The 25,678-nt window shown below is 39.5% G+C and overlaps 1 protein-coding gene across 44 annotated transcripts in view; it reads left to right on the forward strand.

The window, feature by feature from the left end:
- Positions 1 to 25,678, forward strand: part of RHOBTB1 (Rho related BTB domain containing 1) — a 144,733-nt gene that overhangs the window by 95,926 nt on the left and 23,129 nt on the right. For 26 of the 44 annotated variants that reach the window (XM_028853337.2, XM_077945069.1, XM_028853336.2 and 23 more), the window contains 3 exon segments: positions 13,516 to 13,701; positions 17,319 to 18,292; positions 20,277 to 20,395. In XM_028853337.2, coding sequence (XP_028709170.2) covers positions 13,516 to 13,701; positions 17,319 to 18,292; positions 20,277 to 20,395 — 1,279 coding nt within the window. 44 annotated transcript variants of the gene reach the window in all.

Raw genomic sequence — 25,678 nt, forward strand, 5'->3', positions numbered from 1 at the left:
CAAAATTACTTGAAATTTCCTCCTGGTACAGTCTGAATCTTACACAGTCCCATGTGGACCCTGAAGGCCAGCACTCACATTCTATTACCAGCTCTGAAATTCCAGTCCTCTTAAATTCTTTATTCCACAGCAAAGAACTTAATTCTTTATATGCATCCATAACTAGCTGAGCATGAGTCCTTTTGTTTTCAGTAAAAATGATACATCCAAGCAAACTTTCTGAGAGTGAATGGGAATCTTGGCATGTTTTCCCCAAATCATTTAACTAAAACATTCAGAACCACTGTACTTCCCCTTATCCCCAGCAATTTCTGGGCATATTTTCAGTCCAATTGGAACCCATTTATTATATAGCTTATTCTTACACACTGATTTTTCTCAAACGTTGTTAGTTCCTATGAGAAGTAAAGTACATGTTTTAAATCAGAACTATGGTTTCTGGGTGTCTAGTTTCATGTTGAAGGTACCTGTAATCAGACACGAATGAACACACCCCATTCTCAATGCACTGTTGAGGCCCTTTAAAAAATTCAGGACTGTAGTGACTGGTGTTTGTATCTTTGCCTGGGATTGGTTGTGCTTGTGTTTTATGGCAAGGGAAAAAGTAAGGATCAGTGTATCTGTCTAGATAGAGCATTTTGAGTTAGCTCTTAATGTTCATAGCACATTCTAAAGGCTGGGCCAGAAGTAACATTGTAATGATGATGTTAGGATGGCAAATAGCCTGTTACACAGTGAAACGTCAAGTGGACCAGGATGTGGACCAGGGCCAGGACTAGGGCATACTGAGGGAGTCACTTGTCTTGGGTGTAAAATGTAAATAATAATAATCTTAAAAAGACAGGATCACCGTTGCTGTTTTTTTTTTCTCCTTCTGCCTCAGACACAATATGGCATTGTTACTGATGCTGACTATATTTAAAATTTTGATACTTTGTCCACCATGGATTTTTTGCCTTAATGTTTTTTTTTTGTTTTTGTTTTTGTTTTTTGTTTTTTTTTTTTTTTGAGAAGGAGTCTTGCACTGTTGCCTGGGCTGGTGTGCAGTGGCGTGATCTTGGCTTGCTGCAACCTCTGCCTCCCAGGTTCAAGCGATTCTTCTGCCTCAGCCTCCTGAGTAGTTAGGATTACAGGCACCCACCACCACACCCGGTTAATTTTTTGTATTTTTAGTAGAGATGGGGTTTCACTATATTGGCTATGCTGGTCTTGAACTCCTGACCTTGTGATCTGCCCGCCTTGGCCTCCCAAAGTGCTGGGATTACAGGTGTGATCTACTGTGCCCAGCCTGAATTTTTTGTTTGTTTGTTTTTTTAAGTATTGTCTGGATCACTGGGGTTTTTTTGGTACCCTCTTATATTTTGCACTTGAAGCAAGTGCTTTGTTTTCTTCATTCAAGTCCTGGCCCTAATGGCAGACTTTATAAATAGATAGCAAAGTAACTAAGGGAAGAAAGTTAGTAATGCATGTGCTTTTTATGGAAAAGTAATCCAAACCACACTTTTAAATATATGGTACCAAGAGGTCTTGGAAAATTATCACTGGTTGTGTCTTAAAGACATTCAGTTCAGTGTGCCGCTGTAACAAAAAGAACTAAAAATTGCTCAGGTTACAGAAAAAAAGTAGAAAGACATGAGAGAAAAGCAGCAAGTTGAACCAAGAGATAGAAATAGTTGTTCCCTAAGAGGTTAGGTTAAAACTGTTAGCTCTGCTATTTGAACAGAGCAGTCATTCGGATGTAAGAGTTCTGGAAGAGGTGAATCAGCCCATTTTAGCCAGTACCTAGATGACTCTGAGGCAGATGGTCCTCTGGCCCCACTCTGGTAAACACTGTCCTGGAATTTTCTGATGCTCGTTACCAAACCTCAGTCAGAAGGGAAGAATCTTTGATGATGAGAGACAGAGCTTTTGAGTAAGGGATGCCAAGCAAAAAAGAGCACATACTGTGTGATTCCATTTCTGTAACGTCCTAGAAAATGCAATCTAATCTATAGTGACAGAAAGTAGATCTCTGGTTTCCTAGAGAAGAGGATGGTGGGGAGGGATGGATCACAAAGGAACATAAGGATATTTTAGGGGTGATGGAAATGTTTGTCATTTTGATCATGATGATGGCTCAGGGGAATACGTATGTCAAAATTAATCAAATTAAACAACAAATATGCAAATGTGGTGTATTTCCATTATATCTCAATAAAAATTCTTTAAGAAGAGAAATAGGCCGGGTGTAATGGCTCACGCCTATAATCCCAGCACTCTGGGAGGCTGAGGCAAGTGGATCACTTGAGGCCAGGAGTTCGAGATCAGCCTAGCCAACATGGTGTAACCCCATCTCCACTAAAAATACAAAAAAATTAGCCAGGTATGGTGGCACACACCTGTAATCCAGGCTACTCTGAAAGTTGAGGTGGAAGAATCACCTGAGTGTGGGAGGTAGAGGCTGCAGTGAGCTAGGATTGTGCAACTGAACTATAGCCTGGGCAATAGAGCAACACTCTGTCTCAAAAAAAAAAAAAAAAAAAAAAAAAGAAAAGAAAAGAAATATCTTGATGGACAGAGTAGTCTATGATATGTGAAGAAAGGTTTGCATGTTAGACTATATTTTTTTTAATTATTTATGGAACTTTAAGTTAGTTCTCATTGAAAACATAAATCACTATGTGAACTTAAAAGAAATGGAACGAGATCCTTAATAGCTGAATATAACCCTGAAACTAAGGATGGGACAGTGTCATACTGTCACACAAAATCATGCTGGTTTCCGTTTCTCAGAGATAGAACCCCCACTCAGTGGCTCATAATCTGACCCAGGGGCCTGTATCTCAGCCTGTGGTTATGTTTATGTCTTTTTCTAACAAGAAACGTTTCACCAGATACCCTGTGATAGCCAAATAGAGAACACCAAGTTCTGTGAAAGTTTTCCGTTTCTTCATCAAATAGTAACAATTTTGTCTTTTGTAGCTGGTTGGTTCTGAAACTGCTGAACATGGTGGTAATCTCTGGGAGCATGCATGTGACTCCATTTTGTACCCAGTCACTCTGACTGGAAACTGGGTGCTGAGTTGAGTGATCAAGTGTGTCCTGTCACTGGGGTTGGTTACTAGACTCATGGGCATGAGACTCCATTCTTATTTGTTTCTCTGGATTGAATCCCAGCCTGCCTTCCCAGCCTCCTGTCTTGGTCCAGACATAACAAAGTATTTGCAGTTCCGTGTCCTTTGTACCCTGCAGGCCCACAAACATGCATTATGTTAGAATTTAGACCTCTATCCCACCTATTCTCAAGCTAGCTAATCACTACTCATATTCTAAGAATTAGAACAAGTGTCACGTACTCCTAGAATTCCTCTCTGCACTCTTCCTACTCTCTCTGTCACTTTTGGAATCTAGGTGAGGTGTCTCTCCTTATGTTCCCGTAGGACACCTTTGCAAATTCCTGTTGTAGCAATAACTGTATTGTGGGAAAACTGGCTCCTTAATTTTCTCCCATGCCCCTTATCCTATTATCATAGTATATTTAGGACAGAGATGGTTTCTTTCTATTCTCTATCCCCTGTACCTGGGCCTGGTGTCCTGTAGGAGCTTGGTCAATGTTAGTTGAATGAGTCGACAGATCTCTCAGGTGTTCCAGGATCTTCTAAGGCATAGACAAGGAAATAGTCTTATAATAAATGCCAAATTATTTTCCTAAGTTGAATTCTATATGTGCACTTTTATAATAAGAATAACAAGTGATGGATCAACCTGCAGGTGATGAAGATGGAAAATACCGGTGCTTAGCCTCTCCTTAGTGAATTAGCAAACAGAAAGATCAGCTGCAAAACCAGGAGAAAAAGGAGAGAGTTACACTCAGCCATACCCTCAAATCCTCCCTTGTTTTCCCCAAGTTCTTGGACTTGTAAATTGTTTTGGTAATGCCTTTCATGAATGAATATTCTTAAACAGCGAATTACTTGTATGAATAATAATGCTTTTCCAATTATAGGTTGTTTCTCCTCTGGGTATCATTTTCAAGATCTTTATAAGAATAATTTTTAAGAATAATTATATAGAGAGACATTTTTTAATCCATTTGCCTAAAGATGAGAGCATTAACTAGAACAATTAAAGGTGGATTATTGCTGTTATGTGATCATCCAAAACAAACAGATACACGTTAGACTACATGCATACAAATAACTCAAAAAATTAAATCTGTGGTGGAAGTTTAGGGATTCTGTACTAAAGAACTCAAGCATAGGATTGCAGTGAAGCTGAATCATCTGGCGCACAGAAAATACATGTACCATTCTCTGTGCCACCCTCGGCCTGCTGTCCCACACTGTCCTTCCCGCTCTGAACTGGTACATCCTGTATTCTACCCAGAAGAAAAAACAGAAGAGCTGGGATTCCTATGCCTGACCCAGGCTTGTCCCCAGGATGAAATTGTCCTTGGAAAGCGGAGTGCCAAATGAGATAGCAACAGGGCTTGATTGATGCCTGGGGCTCACCCATGTGCCAGGGCCAGGAAGGATTTTGGCTGCTGCCCAAGCACTGGTCACATGGCTGGGTTCTTTGTGGCTCAGCCCAGAAAAGCACTGATGGGCCCAAGAGAGTCCACAGGAGTGCAATTAATGAGGCCACTGCGATGGGCAAAGAGAATAAGGAATATATGCATCATTCAGTACATTAACGTCTTGTGTTCTGCGTTCCTTTTACTTTTTTTCTATTACTGCTTAATAACAGGAAGCTTGACAAGTTGGGTCAAATACAACTAAGTGTGTTGACTTTTCACGACGAAAGAAGAAAAAAAAACATCAGTTTGTGATGTGTTTATACTGGAACTTTCTGATGAAGAAATATATTCCAGCCCATACAGTTTTTCCTTTTAAAGTAGGTGGTGAAAACAGACTGTTAAATAATTCTGCATATCTTCAGTGGATAATTGTTACCTATCTTTCAGCTATTCCATATCAATAAAGGACACAGCTGGTAATCCAAAAGGAAAGGATCTCTTGATGAAAGTAGTCTGCCATTCTTATTAAAGTCAACATACAAGATACATTCTTGGTGATTTTTGAACCCATAATTATATTTGTCTGACAATAATTGGCACTTAACGGTTTATAGAACACTTTCACTGAGATTTGCCTTAGTGAATCTTAACAACAATTCTACCAGTAATTTCTAATATTGGCCATGATCCGACTTTCAAAATTAGTCCACCACTTTATTCTCCCCCGAAAATGCCTCTGCCCCCAGCCTAGAGAGGATGAGTCAAAAGGAGGAAGTTCTGAAATTGCAGACACAGAAAGCACATTAGTGAATTCTTTTTCCAGTTTATCATCTTGACTATCCTTTTAGTGATTTGTTTGTTTGTTTCATGTGTTTTTTAAAAAGCAAGATGGTCTGTGTAATAGAGGGCTTTCTTAAGCCTTAATTCTGTTGTAACTTACCTGGAATTAATCCTGAAAGTAACCTGTCCATTTCTTTACATTTCCTTTGCTTCTGGAGATAATCTAATTCCTGGAAGAAATTATTAATGCGTTATTATTCTGGTGTTATGAAATTATCCAATTACATGGGGTAAAGAGATTTTTTTAGAGAAATTCAAATAATTAAAATATATAGAGATTAACCGGTTAACCTTTGCTGTATACCAGAGGTATTACATGGCAGTCTTTCAGCAATAATAGTCTGAAGAACTGTAATGGCTCACATTATATTTTCATTCTTTATTAAAGTTCCAGGTGATTCTCTGACTTACGTTAAGCCTAAATTAATCTCTTTTAGACTTTGAGTCTGCAGACACATTTGTGTATGCAGGTTTTACTTTCTGATATCCATAAGGCCTTTTAATTTAATAAAAATTAATCGAGGGCCCATTTTCTTACACTGTGTGTGCACAATAAGAGAGAAACTAATAGGAACAGGACAAAAATCCCTGAAAATGACCTGATAGTATGGTGGAAAAGACAGCTACATAAACCATTACAGTTCAGTGTTAACAATGCTGAACTAAAGGTGTCAGTTCCCGGATCAAGGAAGCAAAAATAAATAGCTCAGGAAAAAGCTTAGCATTATTCTGAACTCTTTTGGTTCACATCACACATCTGGTCCTCAGGCTATACCTTCAGCGTGTGTATACGGAATGCTGCCACTTCCACCTGTAGGGGACCCCTCCCAGGCTCGGCAGAGTCACCATCCTCTCTTTCGGGATTCTTACCTCTTAACTGGTCCTCTGCTTCTTCCTGCCTTTCCCTCCCTATCCCCTGACCCTCCCCATCCTCTCCCACTCCTACCTTGCCACCAGTTTAGTCCATTCTCATTAAGGCAATTGGACTGACACTGTTCAAACATAAATTATATCACGACGTTTTGCTCAAAGACTTCAGTTTCCCCTCACGACTGTGCTCCAGCAGAATGGCATGGTCCCTTCCCCCAGGGCGGGCACTGCAGGCAAGCTCCTACCTCGGGCTTTTGCTCTAACTGTTTCCTCTTCTGCTAGGTTCTTCCCCCACACACTGGCATTTTGACTCCCTCCCTTTCTCCAGGGCTTCTGGAAATGTCACCTTCTCAGCGAGGCCCTCCCTAGCTACCTCATTTTCAACAGCAATTTTTGCTCCCCAATATGTCTGTCCCCTTTCCCTGCTTTATTTTCTAATTAGCACTTAGCACTACCTGTTTTAAATATTTTTTCTTCTCTATTGTCTGTCTTCACTAGAATGTAGACATAATGAGGACAAGCGCGACAAGGACAGCAGTTTGTGTCTTTTAGTAATCACTCTATCCCCAATGTCTAGAAGAGTACCTGGTACACAGTAGGTTCTCAGTTACTATTTCTGCAAGAAACGATTAGATGGTTGATGAATAATACTGGATAAGTGACTTGACCATTCCTGATACCTTTACTGATTCAAAGAGAGTTGCCAAGGACGCTGGGTAGAGTCCCTTTGTCATCGTGATCAAATGATCGTGCTGGTTTACCCAGTTTGGTCTCAGAAGAGTCGGGGAGGTTAATCCCAGAAACCTCCCATATAGCATTGTAGCTGACACTGAAGTTTTCTTATATGTGCAACTTGCCCTCAGGAGAAAACATGAAAAGTTTAGGAAGAAAGTTCCTCAGTCATTTAGCTTCAGGGAATGCCAAAGAGGAATGTGAACTCCAGATGGAGTCGAAAGGGAATTTATTACCACAGTTTCACTTTCTTCTGTTTAACAAGCCTTCTTTACTTCAGTGCCTCCTGCATTCGTTGACCAGGAGTTAAATGAGACTGTTTAAGCTGTTTCTTTTAATAAATTATTTGTGCTTCACGCAATTTCACATGCATTCAACTTCTGATGATTACGTGAGGTGTAAGAATATACTAAAGGGAGTATGGTTTGCCAAGTATAGAAAATGAGATTTTGGGTGGAAAATGGCCTGATTTCATTGAATGATAATCCACAACCTTCTTTGGCAAGGCCATTGCCCCCTGTGATATTTGTACTATGATGGTAGAACCAACCATTTCTAAGACTCAAGTATTAGGTTGGTGCAAACGTAATTGCGGGTTTTGCCATTGCTTTCAATGCAATTACGTTTGCACCAACCTAATAGTATCTATCTTAGGGTTTGGTGGCATTGCTGGGATGTTGATGTGACTTCCCTGCACTTAAGAGCATGCATTGCTTTGGCCCCACTTTCAGAGGGTGGTGGAAGACTGGTTTAAAATATTGCTTCCTACTAAACATGCAGATACGGGCTTGGAAAAAAATAGTTGCACATGCTAATCACTCCCAAATCTGGATATATTTCAGGATGTTTTGACAGTTTTCCCCACATAACATCTGTACTTAAGAAGCCTCACGCTATTGGTAAAGTATTGACTTGATTTCTCTGCTCACATCCAGGGCGCTGCATGGTTTGCCCTGCTCTCCCCAGATCCCCCGCCAGGCGCTCCCCTACAGGCCTCTCCATCCTCCATGAGTATGAGCTTACACGGCCATTCATCTCCTGGTGGTTATGTGCACCATCACTGACAACTCCCTCTGCATCTCATACACACTGGGCTGCTCCCCTACTAAAATTTTCCAAAGCCACGTGTTACACATTCCTTTTCTCTGCCATGCTCCCAGCTGTTTTGTGCTGTTTTGATCTGTCTGTTTGCATAGCCCTGTCAGACTATATGCATGAAAGATATGTTGTCAACATGAATGGTTTTGAAAATGTTTCTGTAAAGAACCTACCTCAGTTACCAGCAGGGAAAAAGAAGCTTGAAGCCCCAAGGAAGGAGGTCAGACACTCCTACTTGAATCTTTGCCAGAGGGGGACTCATGCACAGTGACAAAGAAAAGAAGCCCATTAAAATGTGACCACAATGTCTGCCCATATGCTGGATATGTGGAGTCTCTCCCAAAAAAAATAAGTAATAATAGTCAATGATGACGTATAAAGAGGTGGGATCCTACCACAAAACGAAAGAATTTGTACAAATGTACATTAAAAGGAAATACTTCAAGCAGAACTTGGGTAAATATAATTATTAGCAACCAGGCGCAGTGGCTCACACCTGTAATCCCAGCGCTTTGCGAAGCCGAGGTGAGAAGATCACAAGGTCAGGAGTTCAAGACCAACCTGGCCAACATGGTGAAACCCCATCTCTACTAAACATACAAAAAATTAGCCAGGCGTGGTCATGCACCTGTAATCCAAGCTACTCAGGAGGCTGAGGCAGGAGAGTTGCTTGAACCCAGGCAGTAGAGGTTACAGTAAGCCAAGATTGAGCCACTTAACTCCAGCCTGGGCAACAGAGCAAGACTCCATCTCAAAAAAAATTATATATATATACACATATATATATACACACACAATTATTAGCTTATTCTTGGTCACCAAGTGTTAATGTATCAAGAGACCCAACCAGACTCAGACACACTGGAGAAGGGCGTTTGGCTGTCCCACTCACAGCTTTCTGGAGAGCTCGGTGGAGTCCACCGTCCTCATTGCCTGTAAAAATGACCTGATCTGAAGTTTCTAGATAAAAAGATAATGTCAGAATTATTCTTTCACTTAACCAGGTAAGAAAACCCAAGGCCCACAGCTCCTCAGCTGGATGATAGTGGCAAAATAGATGGGACCGGTAAAGGAAAGTCAAACTAAGAAAACAGAGTACTTTTGTGACGGGAAAGAACTTAGAAGAAAATTCATTTAACAATAAAAGTTTGTTACTGATTATCAACCCTTTTCTGACCATGTCTTCAAAGGATGAATTTGGTATTTCAGATTGGAAAAAAAGTTTAGCTTCTGGTTGCTTCTCCGATCTTTTCCCACTGACTCTGCTATATTTGACTGTAGACATTATAAAGACAGTCTCTGAGAACATGTGTGGTATTTTGCTGTTCAAAGTCTAGCTAGGGCCAAGATATGTGGGTAAGATGCACTTTTTTTGGATTTTTTTTTCTTTAATCCTCCAACAAAGATTGGTCCCAACTTTGCATGTACTCCTTATGTTATTCAAATATCCTTGCCAATCTTTCACATGCTATCTTTGGCCAGTGTTCCCCTCGAAAGATAACTGAAAAAAATATATGCTTTTTTGGTTTGTTTAATATCTGAAGTAAAACTGATGCAGCTGAGCTTGGCTTTATCAGCTCAGGCATTTTTGGATGACTTGGTCTCTCTGATTCACTCTATGAAACAAGATGCCCAATTGTTTCAACATTTCAATTTATTTCAGATTGTTTTTGACTTGACTAGTCAAAACACTATTTCATGGACATTATTTGATGTGTTAGTACCCAGTGAAATTTTTATACTGATATTTTCTCCTTAGAAAGAAGAAGTCATTTTTCCCTAAGATGTAAACATTCCATGGGCAAGCAGCTAAGACCATATACCCTGAAGTCCTTTGTAATTCTGGCTTTCTCTAATAAAACTGTTTAGCCCAGTGAAACTTTAAATATGTAATAAAAGTAAATACAATAAACATTCCAAACTCCTTCCTACCCCTTCTCAGTATTCAGGTTCTGGAGTTTACAATCTCATGTCCCCTGTACTCTGCCTCTGCATTCTCGAATTCTTATGCTTTCTACCCCAAATAGCTGCAGGACTCCATTTAAATCCTATTTGATTCTTTTTACAGCTGAAACAGGACCCCTGAGGTCATTTCTAGACTAACCCTATGCCTGATATGTGAGAATGTCCTCATCACACTCACCACTCCCAATTATTTTTAAACTGACTCTTCAAAGTTAAAAAATGTAACAGAGCCATAGAAATAGAAATGCTAGAACTTGCCTGTTTCTTTTTATCTTTCAGAGGAATGGTATTTTTTAAACACAAGCTTATGTCAGACATTGAACAGTCTCCACATGGGAATGTATGTTTTGATTAAAAGTTATTTAATATCTCTAGTTCCTTGGCATTATGCCTAAAGCTGGAGATATTCTTAGCTGCAGGTCTTGTGCCTTCTTTGACTAGATTTAAAAAAAAAAAAAAGGCTCAAAATCTAGAGAGAATAAATGGCATTCTGAAAATAGTTACTTGATTGTATATGTGTTTATATCACAGAGGATACTGGTGTGTTGAGAATTAGGAATTAGAAAAGAATGTTGGTAAGGAGAAATGCATCAAAGCAACATCTTTCTATAGCTCTGTCACTGTGTCCATTGATTCCCAATGCTCAGCCTTTTGGTTAAACTTGGTTTTAGGGAGTTACATTCATATGGCAGACCTTAAGAATAGAATTTTATGTAATCTTTATATAAAGTTTTCTTAACTTACATTTGTATTTAGATCAACAAGGTTAACCAAAAGACATTTAAGCATTGTGGTACTTAAAATATGATCTTCGGCCGGGTGTGGTGGCTCACGCCTGTAATCCCAGCACTTTGGGAGGCCGAGGTGGGTGGATCACCTGAGGTCGGGAGTTCGAGACCAGCCTGATCAACATGGAGAAACCCCCTGTCTACTAAAAATACAAAATTAGCTGGGCATGGTGGCACATGCCTGTAATCCCAGCTGCTCAGGAGACTGAATCAGGAGAATCGCTTGAACCTGGGAGGCAGAGGTTGCCGTGAGCTGAGATCATGCCATTGCACTCTAGCCTGGGCAACAAGAGCAAAACTCTGTCTCAAAAAAAAAAAAAAAAAAAAAAAAAATTATCTTATTTTTTAACTGCTTTCAGTGTAAAATAATGAGCACAGATTCTTATAGCACCTAAATGTGAATATGAAAAAAAAGACCTTTATTCTGATATACAAATAGAATTTTGACTCAATAAGTTATTTTATCTTCAGAGTTAGTATTGCTCTCAGAACAACCTCTTTTCTTTATCATTATTTTGAGGCAAAATATTTATAGGACATTGAATTATCTTTCCAGCTTTCCAATGGCATTTCATGCATTTAAATATTGATGTGACATAGTTAGAAGTTGGGCCCTCAGGACCTGTATTGTGTCATGGCATTGTGCTGCTATCATCACAAGATTCCTTTTTTTCCAACCCCCAAGGTCCTGTCTGTACTTGTTTACAGGTCATATGGATAGCAGCTAGTATGTGTTCAATACCATGAGTGTTATCATGGTAACCTTGACAACCAAGCTAGCTCTGATTTCAAAACCTCACATGCTGTATCATAAAATTAGAGAACAGAATTGACATTTAGCTACATGTCTGTCATATAAATTAAGCTCTGAGAACGATTCCCCTTAGAGCCATGTGCCTTAATAGGGAAATAGAAGGCACCAATTAGAACTATTTTATACGTATTATAACACATTTAGGTGCTGGATATATTTCCTCAATTCTTTTTGTATAATTTTGAACCTCAGATATTCTCATTCTATTCTCACTGTGCCAAAATTCTTGGTGGCTTTATTTTATGATCAGAATGAAGCTTATAGCAGAGTCTCATCAGATACCTGATATAAATAGGATTATGAATAATAGAAAACTCAGCCCATAAAAAATGTAAAATTCAAAGCATTCTTGGCTTTACTGGATACTGTTATTTATGCTGATTGTAAGTAAGACTGAGCACAGAATATTTCACTAAGTAAATCAGAATCCCAAAGACAAGACGTTTCCTTTTCATTTATATATTTATGCATATTTTCACTCATATTATCCCAGCATCCAAGAATCTTGGTATCTTTATTCAAGATGATTCTGAACATTCAGATTAATACATTCATCTGCTTTAAGTCCTAGGTCCTCTTTTATAATTTGGAAATATTTTAATCTCAGGATTTTCTCCTCTATTTGTTGTGGTCTGGTGCAGCTTTTCTTGGATATAAATTTAAAGACACAGCTTGTGAATTACATTTAATGTAAGCACCCTACAGTTTTCTGCATTGCAAATGATTATTTTTAGAAATTTTATGGTTGCCTGCGTATATTTGTTTCTCTTCATTGATATGTAGGGGGGAAAGCTCATTAATGATTTAAAAGGAAGGTGTTTTGATTCATCGACTTGATTCTTCTCATTACATAAACAATAAAGGCAATAAATTAACATCAAATGAAACTATAAGAGTTTATTTCTGAATTTAGCCACAAGATAGTCTTGAATCCTTGGGCGTAACTTTTCTTACTCTTTATATCCTTTTGCCTCAGTGTTTTGAAAGTCATCATTCAGCACATTTTAACCTAGAATGATGGTTTGTAATTCCTGTGAAGGATACCTTTTAGCAGATATTTATCAAACACCATAATTGGACAACTGTTTTGTAAAATAGTTCTTTGACTTCTAGAATGGTAAGTTATGATGTAAAAATGGAAGACCCTTATGTCAAAATTTACTATAAAGCAGTTTTTCTTTTCCCCATATACCTGCTTTGTATCTCATGTAACATTTGAGAAATCTGCTTCCAATATTTTCTCATCTTGTTAGCCATCAATCTAATTCTTGCCTAGTTACATGTTAAATATTACCTTCTTGCCTTAGTAAAGAGTCAAAATTCCTGCAAATTCAGGATTTTTCTTTTTGGAAACAGATAAGTGGCTATGCTGTCTACATGTGTGCATAAGTGGGAAGAAGGGCAGAAATCCTTCTGTGTATTTGCTGACCCTGTACAGCAAATACTTGTTACATTTTCAGTAATGTTTAAACTGTTTGCTTTATCTCATTGGGATGAGTCATCATCACCTTTATGTTGTTTAAACTGGTGAAAGGTAGTTTGTATTATTTTCTTTTCTCTTGAAACTATTTCTTGTGATGAAGAGAAATAGTTCAGCATGTTGTGGTTCCAGGACTGAGACAAGTTTGGGTTATCATCTCTACCATAAAAAAAACTTCATCGGAAACGTCAATGCATCAGCATTCTGCAGTGCAATATGGACATGAACTGTTAGGCTGTGTTGGTGCTGGAATGTGGGGGCTTATCAGGCTGTTTGCATGACTCCAAGATGTGTTTTAATATCTGGTCTTTTCTTTTTTTTTAACTGTGACATGAGATGGCATTAGAAGGATGGGGTTTGGGAGGAAGCATAATGGTAAAAGGAAAAGAAATGTTAAAAGGCAATACAAGCTTCTTTTGTGATTTCCTTTTAGGTCCGATGTTGTGGTCCTCTGTTTTTCAATCGCTAATCCCAATTCCCTAAATCATGTGAAAAGCATGTGGTATCCAGAAATCAAGCACTTTTGCCCTCGAACACCTGTTGTCCTTGTTGGGTGCCAGCTCGATCTCCGCTACGCCGACCTGGAAGCTGTTAATCGAGCCAGGCGCCCATTAGCAAGGTAAGCCAAGGGAGTCAGTGTTTCCCTGTCCTGGCCAAGTTAAAATTTACAGGCAGCAGGTGTCTCTGTAGCCTGGTGTTCTGCTCTTCAACACTCCTGGATCCCATCAATCAGCCATGGGCTTTAAGTCAGCCCATGAATCATGAGGGGTGTGCCCTGAGCCCTTCTAACAGGCACCATCATCTCTGGTGTCAGAACTCATTTTTGTCAAATGATTGGACAGCACTTGAAGTAAATTCTCTAATTATGAAAGGATGTGAATAAAAGCACTTTGAAAAGCATAAAGTATTAGACAAAATGTTGGTTACTCATAATAACGTCATCCTTGAAATTATAATTATTACAATAAAATTAATTAACACTTAGAGGTATCTGGACTCCAGAGAACATCAGATTCATACAAACACACATATTGAAGTGTTTTTCATCTTCCTTGTATTCCTCAGTCCAACCTGTTACAGTATTTCATTCTCAAGATGACACTGTCCACTTTTTGAAAATAATTTGGACCTATAGTTGCAAAACAAACAAATACTGCTTTTTAAATCTCTCTAGTGGTTATATTTTTAAGTATCACAAATGTAAAATACAACTTGAAGGAGAATTTGTTTCAGTATATATAAAATGTAGATATTGATTTTGGTGGGGTATATTAGTCCATTCTCATGCTGCTAATAAAGAGATAGTTGAGACTGAGTGATTTATAAAAGAAAGAGGTTTAATTGACTCACAGGTTAGCATGACTGCGGAGGCCTCAGGAAATTTACAATCATGCAGAGGGGAAGAAAACACATTCTTCTTTGCATGGCGGTAGGAGAGAGAAGAATGAGAACCGAGCAAAGGGGGATGCCCTTTATAAAAACCATCAGATCTCGTGAGAACTTACTCACTATTATGAGAATAGCATGGGGGAAGCCGCCCCCATGATTCAGTTACCTTTCACCGGGTCCCTCCCATCACACATGGGTATTATCGGAACTACAATTCAAGATGAGATTTGAGTGGCGACATAGCCAAACCATATGGAGGGAAATACATTTCTTAAAATGTGAGCTCCCTCAAATCCCCTTTATAAAATAAACAACTTTTTATGTTTTTATTTTTATGTTGAACTTTTTGGCTGGAGAGCATTCCTTTTCAAAAACTTTTGATATTAATACCTTCCTCTAGGCTGGGCACAGTGGCTCACGCCTGTAAACCCAACATTTCAGGAGGCCAAGGTGGGAGGATCACTTGACGCCAGGAGTTTGAAACCAGCCTGGGCAACATAGTGAGACCACGTCACTAGAAAAATAAAAGTAAAAAAAAGATCAACCAGGACTAGTGGTGCACTCAGCTACTTGAGAGGCTGAGGTGGGAGGATCACCTGAACCTGGGAGGACAAGGCTGCAGCGGGCCATGGTTGCACCACTGCACACCAGCCTGGGTGACAGAACGAGACCCTGTCTCAAAAAAAAAAAAAAAAAAAAAAAGCAAACAGCAACAACAACAAACAAAATCTTATTTTGACATTTACCTAATAGGCTTATTACAAAATTTTATATTGACACAACTTTTTATTCTCTCCAAGCAAAAGTAAATGGTGCTTTCTTTAGACAATTTCTGATGTTCTAGGTATGTTTTGCATTACATTTCTAAAAACACTTTATATTCAGTTTCCACAATCCTTCTGTTCTTCAATGCATGGACTAGGAATTGAATATTAGGAGCCACATAGAAGTTAGGAAGACCACAGTAAATGAGAGACTGTCCTGGCCTCGGCAACTTTCTGTATAAAAAGAGTAGGTTATGATAATCAGGCCTCACAGTCATGGACTGGAGGAGAGTTGCAGAGCTGTAGAGAACAGTGGAGAGGACAATCCCTTCTACGGAGCAATTCTAAGATTTTGTGAAGGAGTTTGTATCTGAGCTAAGCCTTGAAGAGTTTCATCAGTTGGTAAATTTCAAGTCAGTCTTAAGAACAAGGAACACAATGCTCACAGGAGCAAACTTTTAAGTTAAACCTTCTTCCCTGCACATCCCTTCCACCTTTGTCCACACCCTATAATTTCCCCTCCTTTCCATCTAAGTCGTCAACTCCAAATTCTATCCAGTATCATCTTTTTCCTCCTAAGACCAGTGTCTGTCCTATATATTACCTTTGGTGTTGAAGGCCAAATATTTATATAAGAAGATAAGTTCCTAAGGGTATGTATTAGAATCAAGCAAGTGTTTGTAATGAGTGTCACAACAAAGTACTTCCTGCCTGTGTTCTGGAACCCATCTATGCCTTTACCATGGTTATGCCATAACCCCAGCACTGCCCTGAGTCTACTGTTTCCAAAGATTTGTCCTCTCAGGGTTTGATTAGACTGTAAATTGGACTTGTGTGCCAACTTAAAGAGTACGGACTTTATTCCTGGGGCTTTGTGAAATCAGAGGAAGTTAAAACAGAACTGCCGCCAAGTCATAGCTGTTTTATGTAAGGACTTTTCTTGCAACAGTGAGGACTTTGGACCAAAATGTGGGGAGTGGGTATGAAGAAAGATTAGTTAAGGGGCTGATACACCAGTCTAAGCAAAAGATGATGATGGCTTGAAGAAGGGATTGGAGGAAAAAAGAAGAGGAGGGTTTGAAAGAGAATTCACAAAATGCAGCAGAGATTAGGAGTGAGAAAGTCTTGACTCTAATTGTTTAGTAGAGGTCTCTCAGCAGCCTGCAAATGTGACCTCAGACAAACCCTTTAACCTTTCTGCCTCAGTTTCCTAAGAATGTAGAACAGAAATAATACCTCACAGGGCTATTGTGAGGCTCAAATGAAAAATGTATATGAATGCATTTTAAAGTTATAAAGTAAAATTCAAGCATAAGATGTTGTTGATAAAGATGAAGGTGAGGAAGAGAATAGTGATAATGATGATAACAGCTAACATTTATCAGGCACTTACGGTGGACCAGATACTATGCTTAGCATAGTCATGCTAATAATGTAAACCTTTCAATAGTTCTTCAAGATATGATTACTCATTATTATTATTATTCCTGTTTTACAGTTGGAAAAATTTATGTTTAATGAGGTTAAGTAACTTACCCAAGATTGAATAGCTAGTAAAGGGATGATACTTCAGTTACTGTGGTTACTGCTGAGAGCATTTGTTTTTTAAAGAAGTAAAACTCTCCCTATTTAGGCATATGGTCATGTAAATGAAAAGTTCTAAGGAATCTACAAAAAAAGCTATCAGAATTAACATGTTAATTTAGCAAAATAACAGGATAAAAGGTCAATACACAAAAATCATTTGTATTTGTATAAACTAAGAAATGAACAATTGGAAAATAAAGTTTAAAAACAATGCCATTTATAATAACATAAAAACATGGAATATTTATGGATAAGCTTCACAAATTATGTGCATTGAAACTCTGAAATATTTGAAAGCATTATTTTTTCCTGCAATCATAACTCCTGCAATCATAGCTCCAGTTGAAAGACTTGAGATGGTGGCAGATTTTGCCAGAGACTAAAAGCCTGACTAGAGTTTTCAGTGTATAGTTCCATTAGGTGCTTAGATAGGCCCTGGTTACTATTTTTTTCCTAAAATAAGGCTGATTATAATTTTTAAAATGTTCTATTTCAGGCCCATAAAGAGAGGGGATATTTTGCCCCCAGAAAAAGGCCGAGAGGTAGCGAAGGAACTTGGCATACCATACTATGAAACAAGCGTGTTTGACCAGTTTGGGATCAAGGATGTGTTTGACAATGCAATCCGAGCAGCGCTGATTTCCCGCAGGCACCTGCAATTCTGGAAATCCCACTTAAAGAAAGTCCAGAAACCTTTACTTCAGGCACCCTTCCTACCTCCAAAAGCCCCTCCACCGGTCATCAAAATTCCAGAATGTCCTTCCATGGGGACAAGTGAAGCTGCCTGTTTACTGGACAATCCTCTGTGTGCCGATGTTCTGTTCATCCTTCAGGACCAGGAACACATCTTTGCACATCGAATTTACCTTGCTACCTCTTCTTCCAAATTTTATGATCTGTTTTTAATGGAATGTGAAGAATCCCCAAATTGGAGTGAAGGAGCTTGTGAGAAAGAGAAGCAGAGCAGAGATTTCCAGAAGCAGATATTGAGTGTCGACTCAGAGGAGGAAAGGGAGGAGGGCCCGCCTAGGACACCTCAGGCCGAGCAGTGGAAGTCCTCAAACAAGAGCCTAGTGGAGGCTCTGGGGCTGGAAGCCGAGGGTGCAGTCCCTGAGACACAGACGTTGGCCGACTGGAGTAAGGGGTTCATTGGCATGCACAGGGAAATGCAAGTCAACCCCATTTCAAAGCGGGTGGGCCCTGTGACTGTAGTCAGGATGGACGCCTCAGTCCAGCCAGGCCCTTTTCGGACCCTGCTCCAGTTTCTTTATACAGGACAACTGGATGAAAAGGAAAAGGATTTGGTGGGCCTGGCTCAGATCGCAGAGGTCCTAGAGATGTTCGATTTGAGGATGATGGTGGAAAACATCATGAACAAGGAAGCCTTCATGAACCAGGAGATTACGAAAGCCTTTCACGTCAGGAAAGCCAATCGGATAAAAGAGTGTCTCAGCAAGGGGACGTTCTCAGGTGAGTGGGCTGCAGGGCAGAGCCATTAATACCTTTGATTGTATTTCACTGGACATGAGCCAGACATGAGCAGGAGAAAGAAGAACCATAGCTAACATTTATAAGTACTTATTTTTTCCCATGTACCTTTCTAAGCTACAGTCATTAACTTCTTTCATCCTCCTCAGACTTAAAGGTTAAATGTGATTGTCTCCATTTTGTAGATGGGGAAACCAAGGGACAGAGAGGTTAGCTAATCTGTCCATGGTCACACCAGCAATAAATGGTAGAGCCAGGATTAGAACCTATGCTTTTGTGGGTATCAAAACCTGTTCCATAAACCACCGTGGTACCATGCTGCTCCTCAAGAGTGGATCAGGGACCCCGAGTCTATCTCCAGTGGGCTTGTTGCATACAATTCCCCTTCAGTATCTATTCTCTGACCAATTCTATTCTCCATTGACCCTTCAGCACTGACCCTTGACAAAAATCAGTGAGCTCAAGTTCTGAGGCCACTAAAGTCCTTGAGGCAATTTTGGTGGCCCTCCACCTTCCTACAAGGGGTGCCTCATCTGTTTCCATCCCCTCTCCTTTTCTGTCCTCATGCTCCTTGGCCCTGCACTTCTGTAGTTTTCTTGCACCTCCTATGCCTTTGATAACTATGCCATATGCTGCCCACAGCACCCTTTCATAATTGCTAAGCCCGCTGGTGGCCCGCATCCAATATGGGTTATTGACCCATGTTTGCACTGTCTTACACTTGGACTATTTTTGTTCTGAAATTGTCCTCTGGGTGGGTGTGTGGGTGTGTGTAATTTCATTGTAAAATGTTGACTTCCTGACTTCTATTTATATGGATACCTCTACCTTTGTCTTTATCTTTTATAATCCCTGCCAGGGCACTACACATTTAGTAAGTGGTTCCTGAAGACTCAGTTCATTCATTTTAAAGCTTATGAGTAGTATTTACTTCAAACACTGGCCATTGTGGTACAGAAGTAGTCTTGAAAATCAATGAAAAGAATATGTTACAAACCTACAGTAACTTAAAAGTGAGCCTTAGGTAGAGCTGATTAAATCACCCCTCCTTACTGGAGAGGCATAATAATCAAATACAATGTGGGAGTCTCAGTTGGATTCTGTTATATTTTTTTATAAAAAAAAAAAAAGCTATGAAATACAATTTAGAGATAATTGGAGAAATTTGAATATGAACTATATAGTGGATGATAGTAGGGAATTATTTTTAATTTTCTTAGGTGTAATCATGGTATGGTTATTTAGGAGACTGTTGTTATTTTGGGAAAACTTGTGATAAGGTAGTTAGGAGTGAAGTGCCATGCTATCTGTTAAAAAAAAAAAAAAAGGCTATACACATATATAGAATTATACAAAAATACACATATAGCCGGGCATGGTGACTAATTTGCCCATAGTCCCAGCTACTTCAGAGACTGAGACAGAAGGATTACTGGAACCCGGCAGTTTAAATCTAGACTCGGCATCATAACCAGACCCCCCGACATCTCTTAAGAAAACAGTAATTTGGTTACGTTTCAGTATAGCATACAAGTAGAGCATATTGTAAATGTAAGGTTTAATTGAGTATTAATAAGTAAAATGGTGTAAATTAAAAATATACCTAAAACAAACATGCCAAAATGTTAACAAGGGATAAATGAGTGGTCATCATAGTTTGTTCCACTGTTTTATATGCTTGAAGTTTTGCATAGTAAGGAGGAAAAAATATTCCCTCCTTTCTGTTACTTTCTGGTTCAGAGAGTTTGTGCCGTGACTTTATGTGTGATGATGTTAAATGCAGCATGCTCCCTTAGGTGGGAGCTGGGTGTGCCAAAGCCCAAAGATGGGGATTGACATAAACTCAGCAAGTAAAGACATGCGAGAGAGTGAGAGAGACGCAAGTCAGTGGATATTGGAGCAGAAACCTTGGTTGAAGCTCTCAGCAAAGTTGGCTCATGGTTGTGTTTCCTCAATTCCTTGGCAGACGTGACATTTAAATTGGACGATGGAGCCATCAGTGCCCACAAGCCACTGCTGATCTGTAGCTGTGAGTGGATGGCAGCTATGTTCGGCGGGTCATTTGTGGAAAGTGCCAACAGTGAGGTACGTGCCTTCCTAAAGCATAGTGGCGTCTTTATGAATATGCGTGTGCCTGTGTATTTATATAAAGTGGGTAAATAGCCAGATGACTTTCAACCTTAAACTGGCTCCATGAAATAGCTCCTTAGCAGTGCTTGAGTGTTTGGTCACCTTTCTCTTAGCTCTGCAGTTTTGAGGAGTTATTGTTCATCGGTCACTTGTGTGGGGGCACCTGGGTGCTTTACATGCCTTATATCTTTTCATCCTCAGAGCCGTCCTCATCCATGAAGACAAGATCAGCTGTACCTCTTGCAAATGTCACCAGGCATGGTACTATCAAAACCAAGTACAAGAGGAGCATGTCTCCCAGTAGTTCAGAAAGTGAAAAGAGTTGGTCAGCCACCTAAGTCCTGGGCTTAGCTGTGCCCCTAACCAGACAGGGGACCTTAAGAAGCCACATTCTTGTGCCTCAACCTCCTCATCTGCAAGCTGAGGGATGCTCTAGATTGTCCTTCAGGTTACCATGAGCTACAATACTATCTAAGGCTCTGCCCTGACTTTGCCTGTGTTGAGGGGGTGTGAGGGTTTGTTAAGTTTAGGGCAACAGTAATGGAGCGAATGTTTACTCCCCTGAATACACCTCTCAAGGTACATAGGTCTAGTGAAATTAGCTGCATCACTTGTCAGCCACTGGCTCTATCTCTAGAAGAGGGATATGCTTAGAGCAGAGCAAACAACATCTTGGAGACCCTATGTCTTTGTCTTTCTTGTTGTTTTACTTTTAACTGACAAATAATAATTGTACGTAGTTATGGGGTACCCGATGTTTCAATATACATATATTGTGGAATGATCAAATCGGGCTAATTAGCCTATCCATCACCTCAGATGTTTACCATTTCTTTGTGATGAGAACATTTAAAATCCTCTTTTAGCTCTTTTGAAATATATCCAGTACCTTATTGTTCACCATAGTCACCATACTGTGCAATAGAACACCACAAAAAAATTATAGGTGCATTAGACTATATGCAACTGTGGTCCTAGGTCCTTGGGAGACTGAAGTGAGAAGAACACTTGAGCCCAGGAGTTCAAAGCTACAGTGAGCTATGATTGTGCCACTGTACTCCACCCCAGGAGACAGAGTGAGACCCTGTCTCTAAAAAAACAAAAGACAAAAAAAAAAATACACCAGAACTTATTCCTCCTTTCTAACTGAAACTTCGTATATTTGACAGATGGCTTTCCTTTCCCCATCTACCTGCTAATCCCAGCCTCTGGTTATCACTATTCTACTCTCTACTTTGAAGTTCAACATTTTTAGATTCCACATATAAGTGAGATGCTGTGATATTTGTCTCTCTAAACCTGGCTTATTTCACATAACATAATGTCCTTTAGGTTCACCCATGTTGTCTTGAATGACAGAATTTTCCTTTTTTAGGGCTGTATAGTATCCCATTGTGTATATGTACCACATTTTCTTATCCAACCATCCACTGATGGACACAGGCAGACTCTGTATCTTGGCTATTGTGAATAGTGCTACAATTAACATGGGAGTACGTCCTCTTTGTCTTTTTAAAAACTGTTGGAAAAGAAAAAAATTCAATTCAAGCACTTCTAACTTTAGGAGTGAGCAAGCATTTTTGTGGAGTTTTGCAAGTATTTTTAACATCTTTTTTTAAAAAGTAAAAATAAAAACATGGGTACACCCATGTAGTTTATTGTCCTAAGAGGCTTGTTTTGCTTGTCTCAGCGTCTTTCCAGATTTTTCAAAGAAATGCAGCAAACAATAGCTAACTTTTCAAATGAGGCAGTAGCACAAGAAATTCGAGCACTCCCATTGTGACCCAGGAGTCTGCATTTGCATCCCCAAGTAGGGAAACAGAATCCTAGAATCACAAGCCTTGGATAGCAGGGGCTAAGATTACTAGGCCACTCTCGTGCATCCAGAACAAACTGCAGCTGCTCCTAAACCAACCGCCCCCCACCCCGCCCCTAGCAAAGGGCTATCTGCTTTTCAGGGAGAAAATATTAGAGTTATCCTGATGGCCTCTTACAGTGTCTAATAACCTTTCTAAACCAGGAGACTCTCGGCTGTGACTAATGAAAATGTCTCCTGAGCTTGGGTCAAAGGTGTTTTGGAGCATCATTACTAAGACAACTGCAGTACATGGAATCTGCACAGTTACAGGACTGTGGGATTCAAATTGCAACTCCTCCACTTACAAGTGACTTAACCTTTCTTGGCTCTAGACTTCCCATCTGGAAAACAGTTATAACCCATACTGTGGTTGTGGGGTGTAAGAGTCATTACTTGCAAAGCACTTCAGAAGCATTAAATAAATGGTAGCTGCCGCTGGACTTATTCTGATGTTGTTGGTAGTGATGATATTCTTTCCCTCTTGTGTCCAGGAAAAAGTTAGGGTAGCCACCAATTTGTAAAACCTCATCCAGTTGGTATTTCACTGACTTCAGCAATCTCTGGAGATAAAGAGCTGGGAGGCTTGCTCCCCTTCTTTGTCCAGCTCACTGAAGTGCGTGCTGATTGTGCAGCCGAGGACCTGCTATTCACAGAGCAGGGAGAAGTTGATCGAGGTCAGGAACGCAGGCACAAAGGGACACTGTCAGAGCTGACCTCACGAATGCTAATCTCCTTTATCCCTTCCAAGAATGGACTGTAATCGTCTCCAGATTAAAATGTGCAGTAGAGGTGACCAAAACAAAAACTTGGCAGCAAATGTGAATACACATGTATATGGTTGTTTGATAGCCTCTCCTGGAGGAGGCCACCTGTTTAGCACACCCTGCTGGAGACACGAGGTCCCTCACCGCTTAGAACTGGAGTTAAGGCTAATAGGTTTGTATAGGTTCAAACCAGCTCAAAAGACAAAGACCATGGAACCAAGCCACTGAAGACCTGTGCCACAATTCCTTTAGCCAGTATATTGAAAATGCAATGAGCTGTTGACATTCTCACTCCTTCCTGTCCCTTCACTTTATTTCCTGTGCAAACTATAATATAGTCTTAGCCTGACCTTGGGCAAGTGGCTCACTCTAAACCTGTTTCTTCATCTGTAAAATGGGGATAACAAGAGAACCTTCGTCAAAGGGCAGAGAAGGCACGAGAGGACATGTGTAAAGCATTGAATTTGATGCCTAGAACATACAAATGTTCAATAAATGTTAGCGACTATTAAGCTAGAGTTTTCCTGTTAAATTCTTTCCATATGGGGTTAAAGGTATTTGCCCTGGAAAGCTCTAAGTTAAAAAGCCGCCAGTCCCCTTTCTAAAGTAGGAAAGTACAATTCAGGTGGTTATAGTTGTAGGGGAAAGGCACTCAATTAATGCTTCATAATTAACATAGGTCCATGTTCACACTTGAGATTTGGCCTTTGTAGGCCACCTTTTAACTTTCTGTTATCTTGAGAAAATCTGGAAATCTGATGCCCAAGACCCTCCTGCCCCCCACCATGAGACTCAGCCTTTTTTGGAGAATTAATAGAATTAATGTGCATATCCAGAAAAGAATGAAATATGCCTATGTCCATTGATTTTAATTTAACTTTTTTGTCATTTAATATTCAGGAAAACATTGTATCTTACTTATATTTTTTCTCATTACTTTTAATGTAGCAGTAAGCATAATTCTCTCCCCAGAGGTACTCAGCAAGTGGTTCATTAAAAATGCATGCCTGGGTTGTAGTAAGCAATGCTTTGGATCTAGGATACTTTCTCATTCTCTATGAGACTGTCTCTAATTATAAGCCTAATAGTCTCAGCTAATCTTCACAATTAAAATTTTAAACCGACTAAACTGCAAGATAGAACATTGTTTAGGGTAGCATTATATTCTCTTGGATAACTCTTTTTTTTTTTTTTAAGAAAAAAAAAAATATATATCCAGCAGGTAGGATGCAAATTTTTTTTATTCCATTATTTATGAAGCTTTGCTTATACTATTTTTAAAGTGCTATAAATAAAGGTCTTTCTGTTGTCATGCAGTTAATTATAAATGTTGAAATCACAGAAACAGGCTTTTTTTAAAAATCAGCCATGAGGGGGAAAAAATGAATGCTCCAGAAGTGTTCTGAGTTTATTCTAATTTGATTTTTTTTTCTAAGGGTCTCTAACGTTATTTGCCAAATAGAGCCATCACTTCAAAAAATGTTAACATTATATTCAGCTAAAAGAAGATAGCAGGTCATAGGTGATTACAAACATCGGAACACTTCGAGGGCATTGAGGGTATTTGGGCAAGGTTGCTTACTCAAATCTGTCATCTGCTGCAGCCAGAAATAGTTTCTTTTTATTTAGGATGTTCATTTTGCTATTTCTTCTTTAAGCCATGACTTAGAACACACTCTTGCCAAAAAATGCTAAGGTAATCTGAAGATCCTCAAAACCCAGAGTTTCCGTGAAGAAAAAACTTTTAACAGCATCTATTCAAAATTCCTCCCATGTAACAGATGACGAGACTGAGGGTGAGAGAGGGTGAGTGATTTATCAAAGGTCACGCAGCACTTTAGTGATATATCCCTGGGCCTGCCCCAGGCTCTTGCACTATCACTAGAGGCATTGTTTTCAGAAGCACCAGACATCCCCATCTCTGAGAGAGCAGGTGTTAACAGGAAGCTCTGGCACTTTGTGTATTAACAATTACTAACATCTTAGAGCACTTAGCACTTTGTAAAATGTGAGTACTTTCACTATTAAAATGATTCAAATTTTAAAGTTTCACAACTCAACCTTCAACTGTCTAAAAAACTATACTAATTGTATTAGTCCATCTTCACACTACTGATAAAGACATACTAGAGACAGGGTGATTTATAAAGAAAAAGGTTTAATGGACTCACAGTTCCACGTGGATGGGGAGGCCTCACAATCATGGTGGAAGACAAAAGGCACATCTTACATGGCAGCAGGCAAGAGAGACAGTGAGAACCAAGTGAAAGGGGAAACCCCTTATAAAACCATCAGATCTCGTGAGACTTATTCCCTACCACTAGAACAGTCTGGGGAACCGCCTCCATGATTCAATTATCTCCCATCAGGTCCCTCCCACAACACATGGGAATTATGGGAGCCATAATTCAAGATGAGATTTGAGTGGGGACACAGCCAAACCATATCGCTAATCCAAACATTATTTCATCAAAGAAATGAAATGTTACGTGTTCCTACACACAGAAACAAATTTGTTTGAATATCTGTAAATAAATCCATTATTTGTGTAAGATAAATGCACGTGTATGTAAACATATATGTATGCGAGCATACACATGGTGTAACTGGTGCTAG

This window comes from Macaca mulatta, chromosome 9, assembly GCF_049350105.2.
Source record: "Macaca mulatta isolate MMU2019108-1 chromosome 9, T2T-MMU8v2.0, whole genome shotgun sequence".
Lineage (NCBI taxonomy): Eukaryota > Metazoa > Chordata > Mammalia > Primates > Cercopithecidae > Macaca > Macaca mulatta.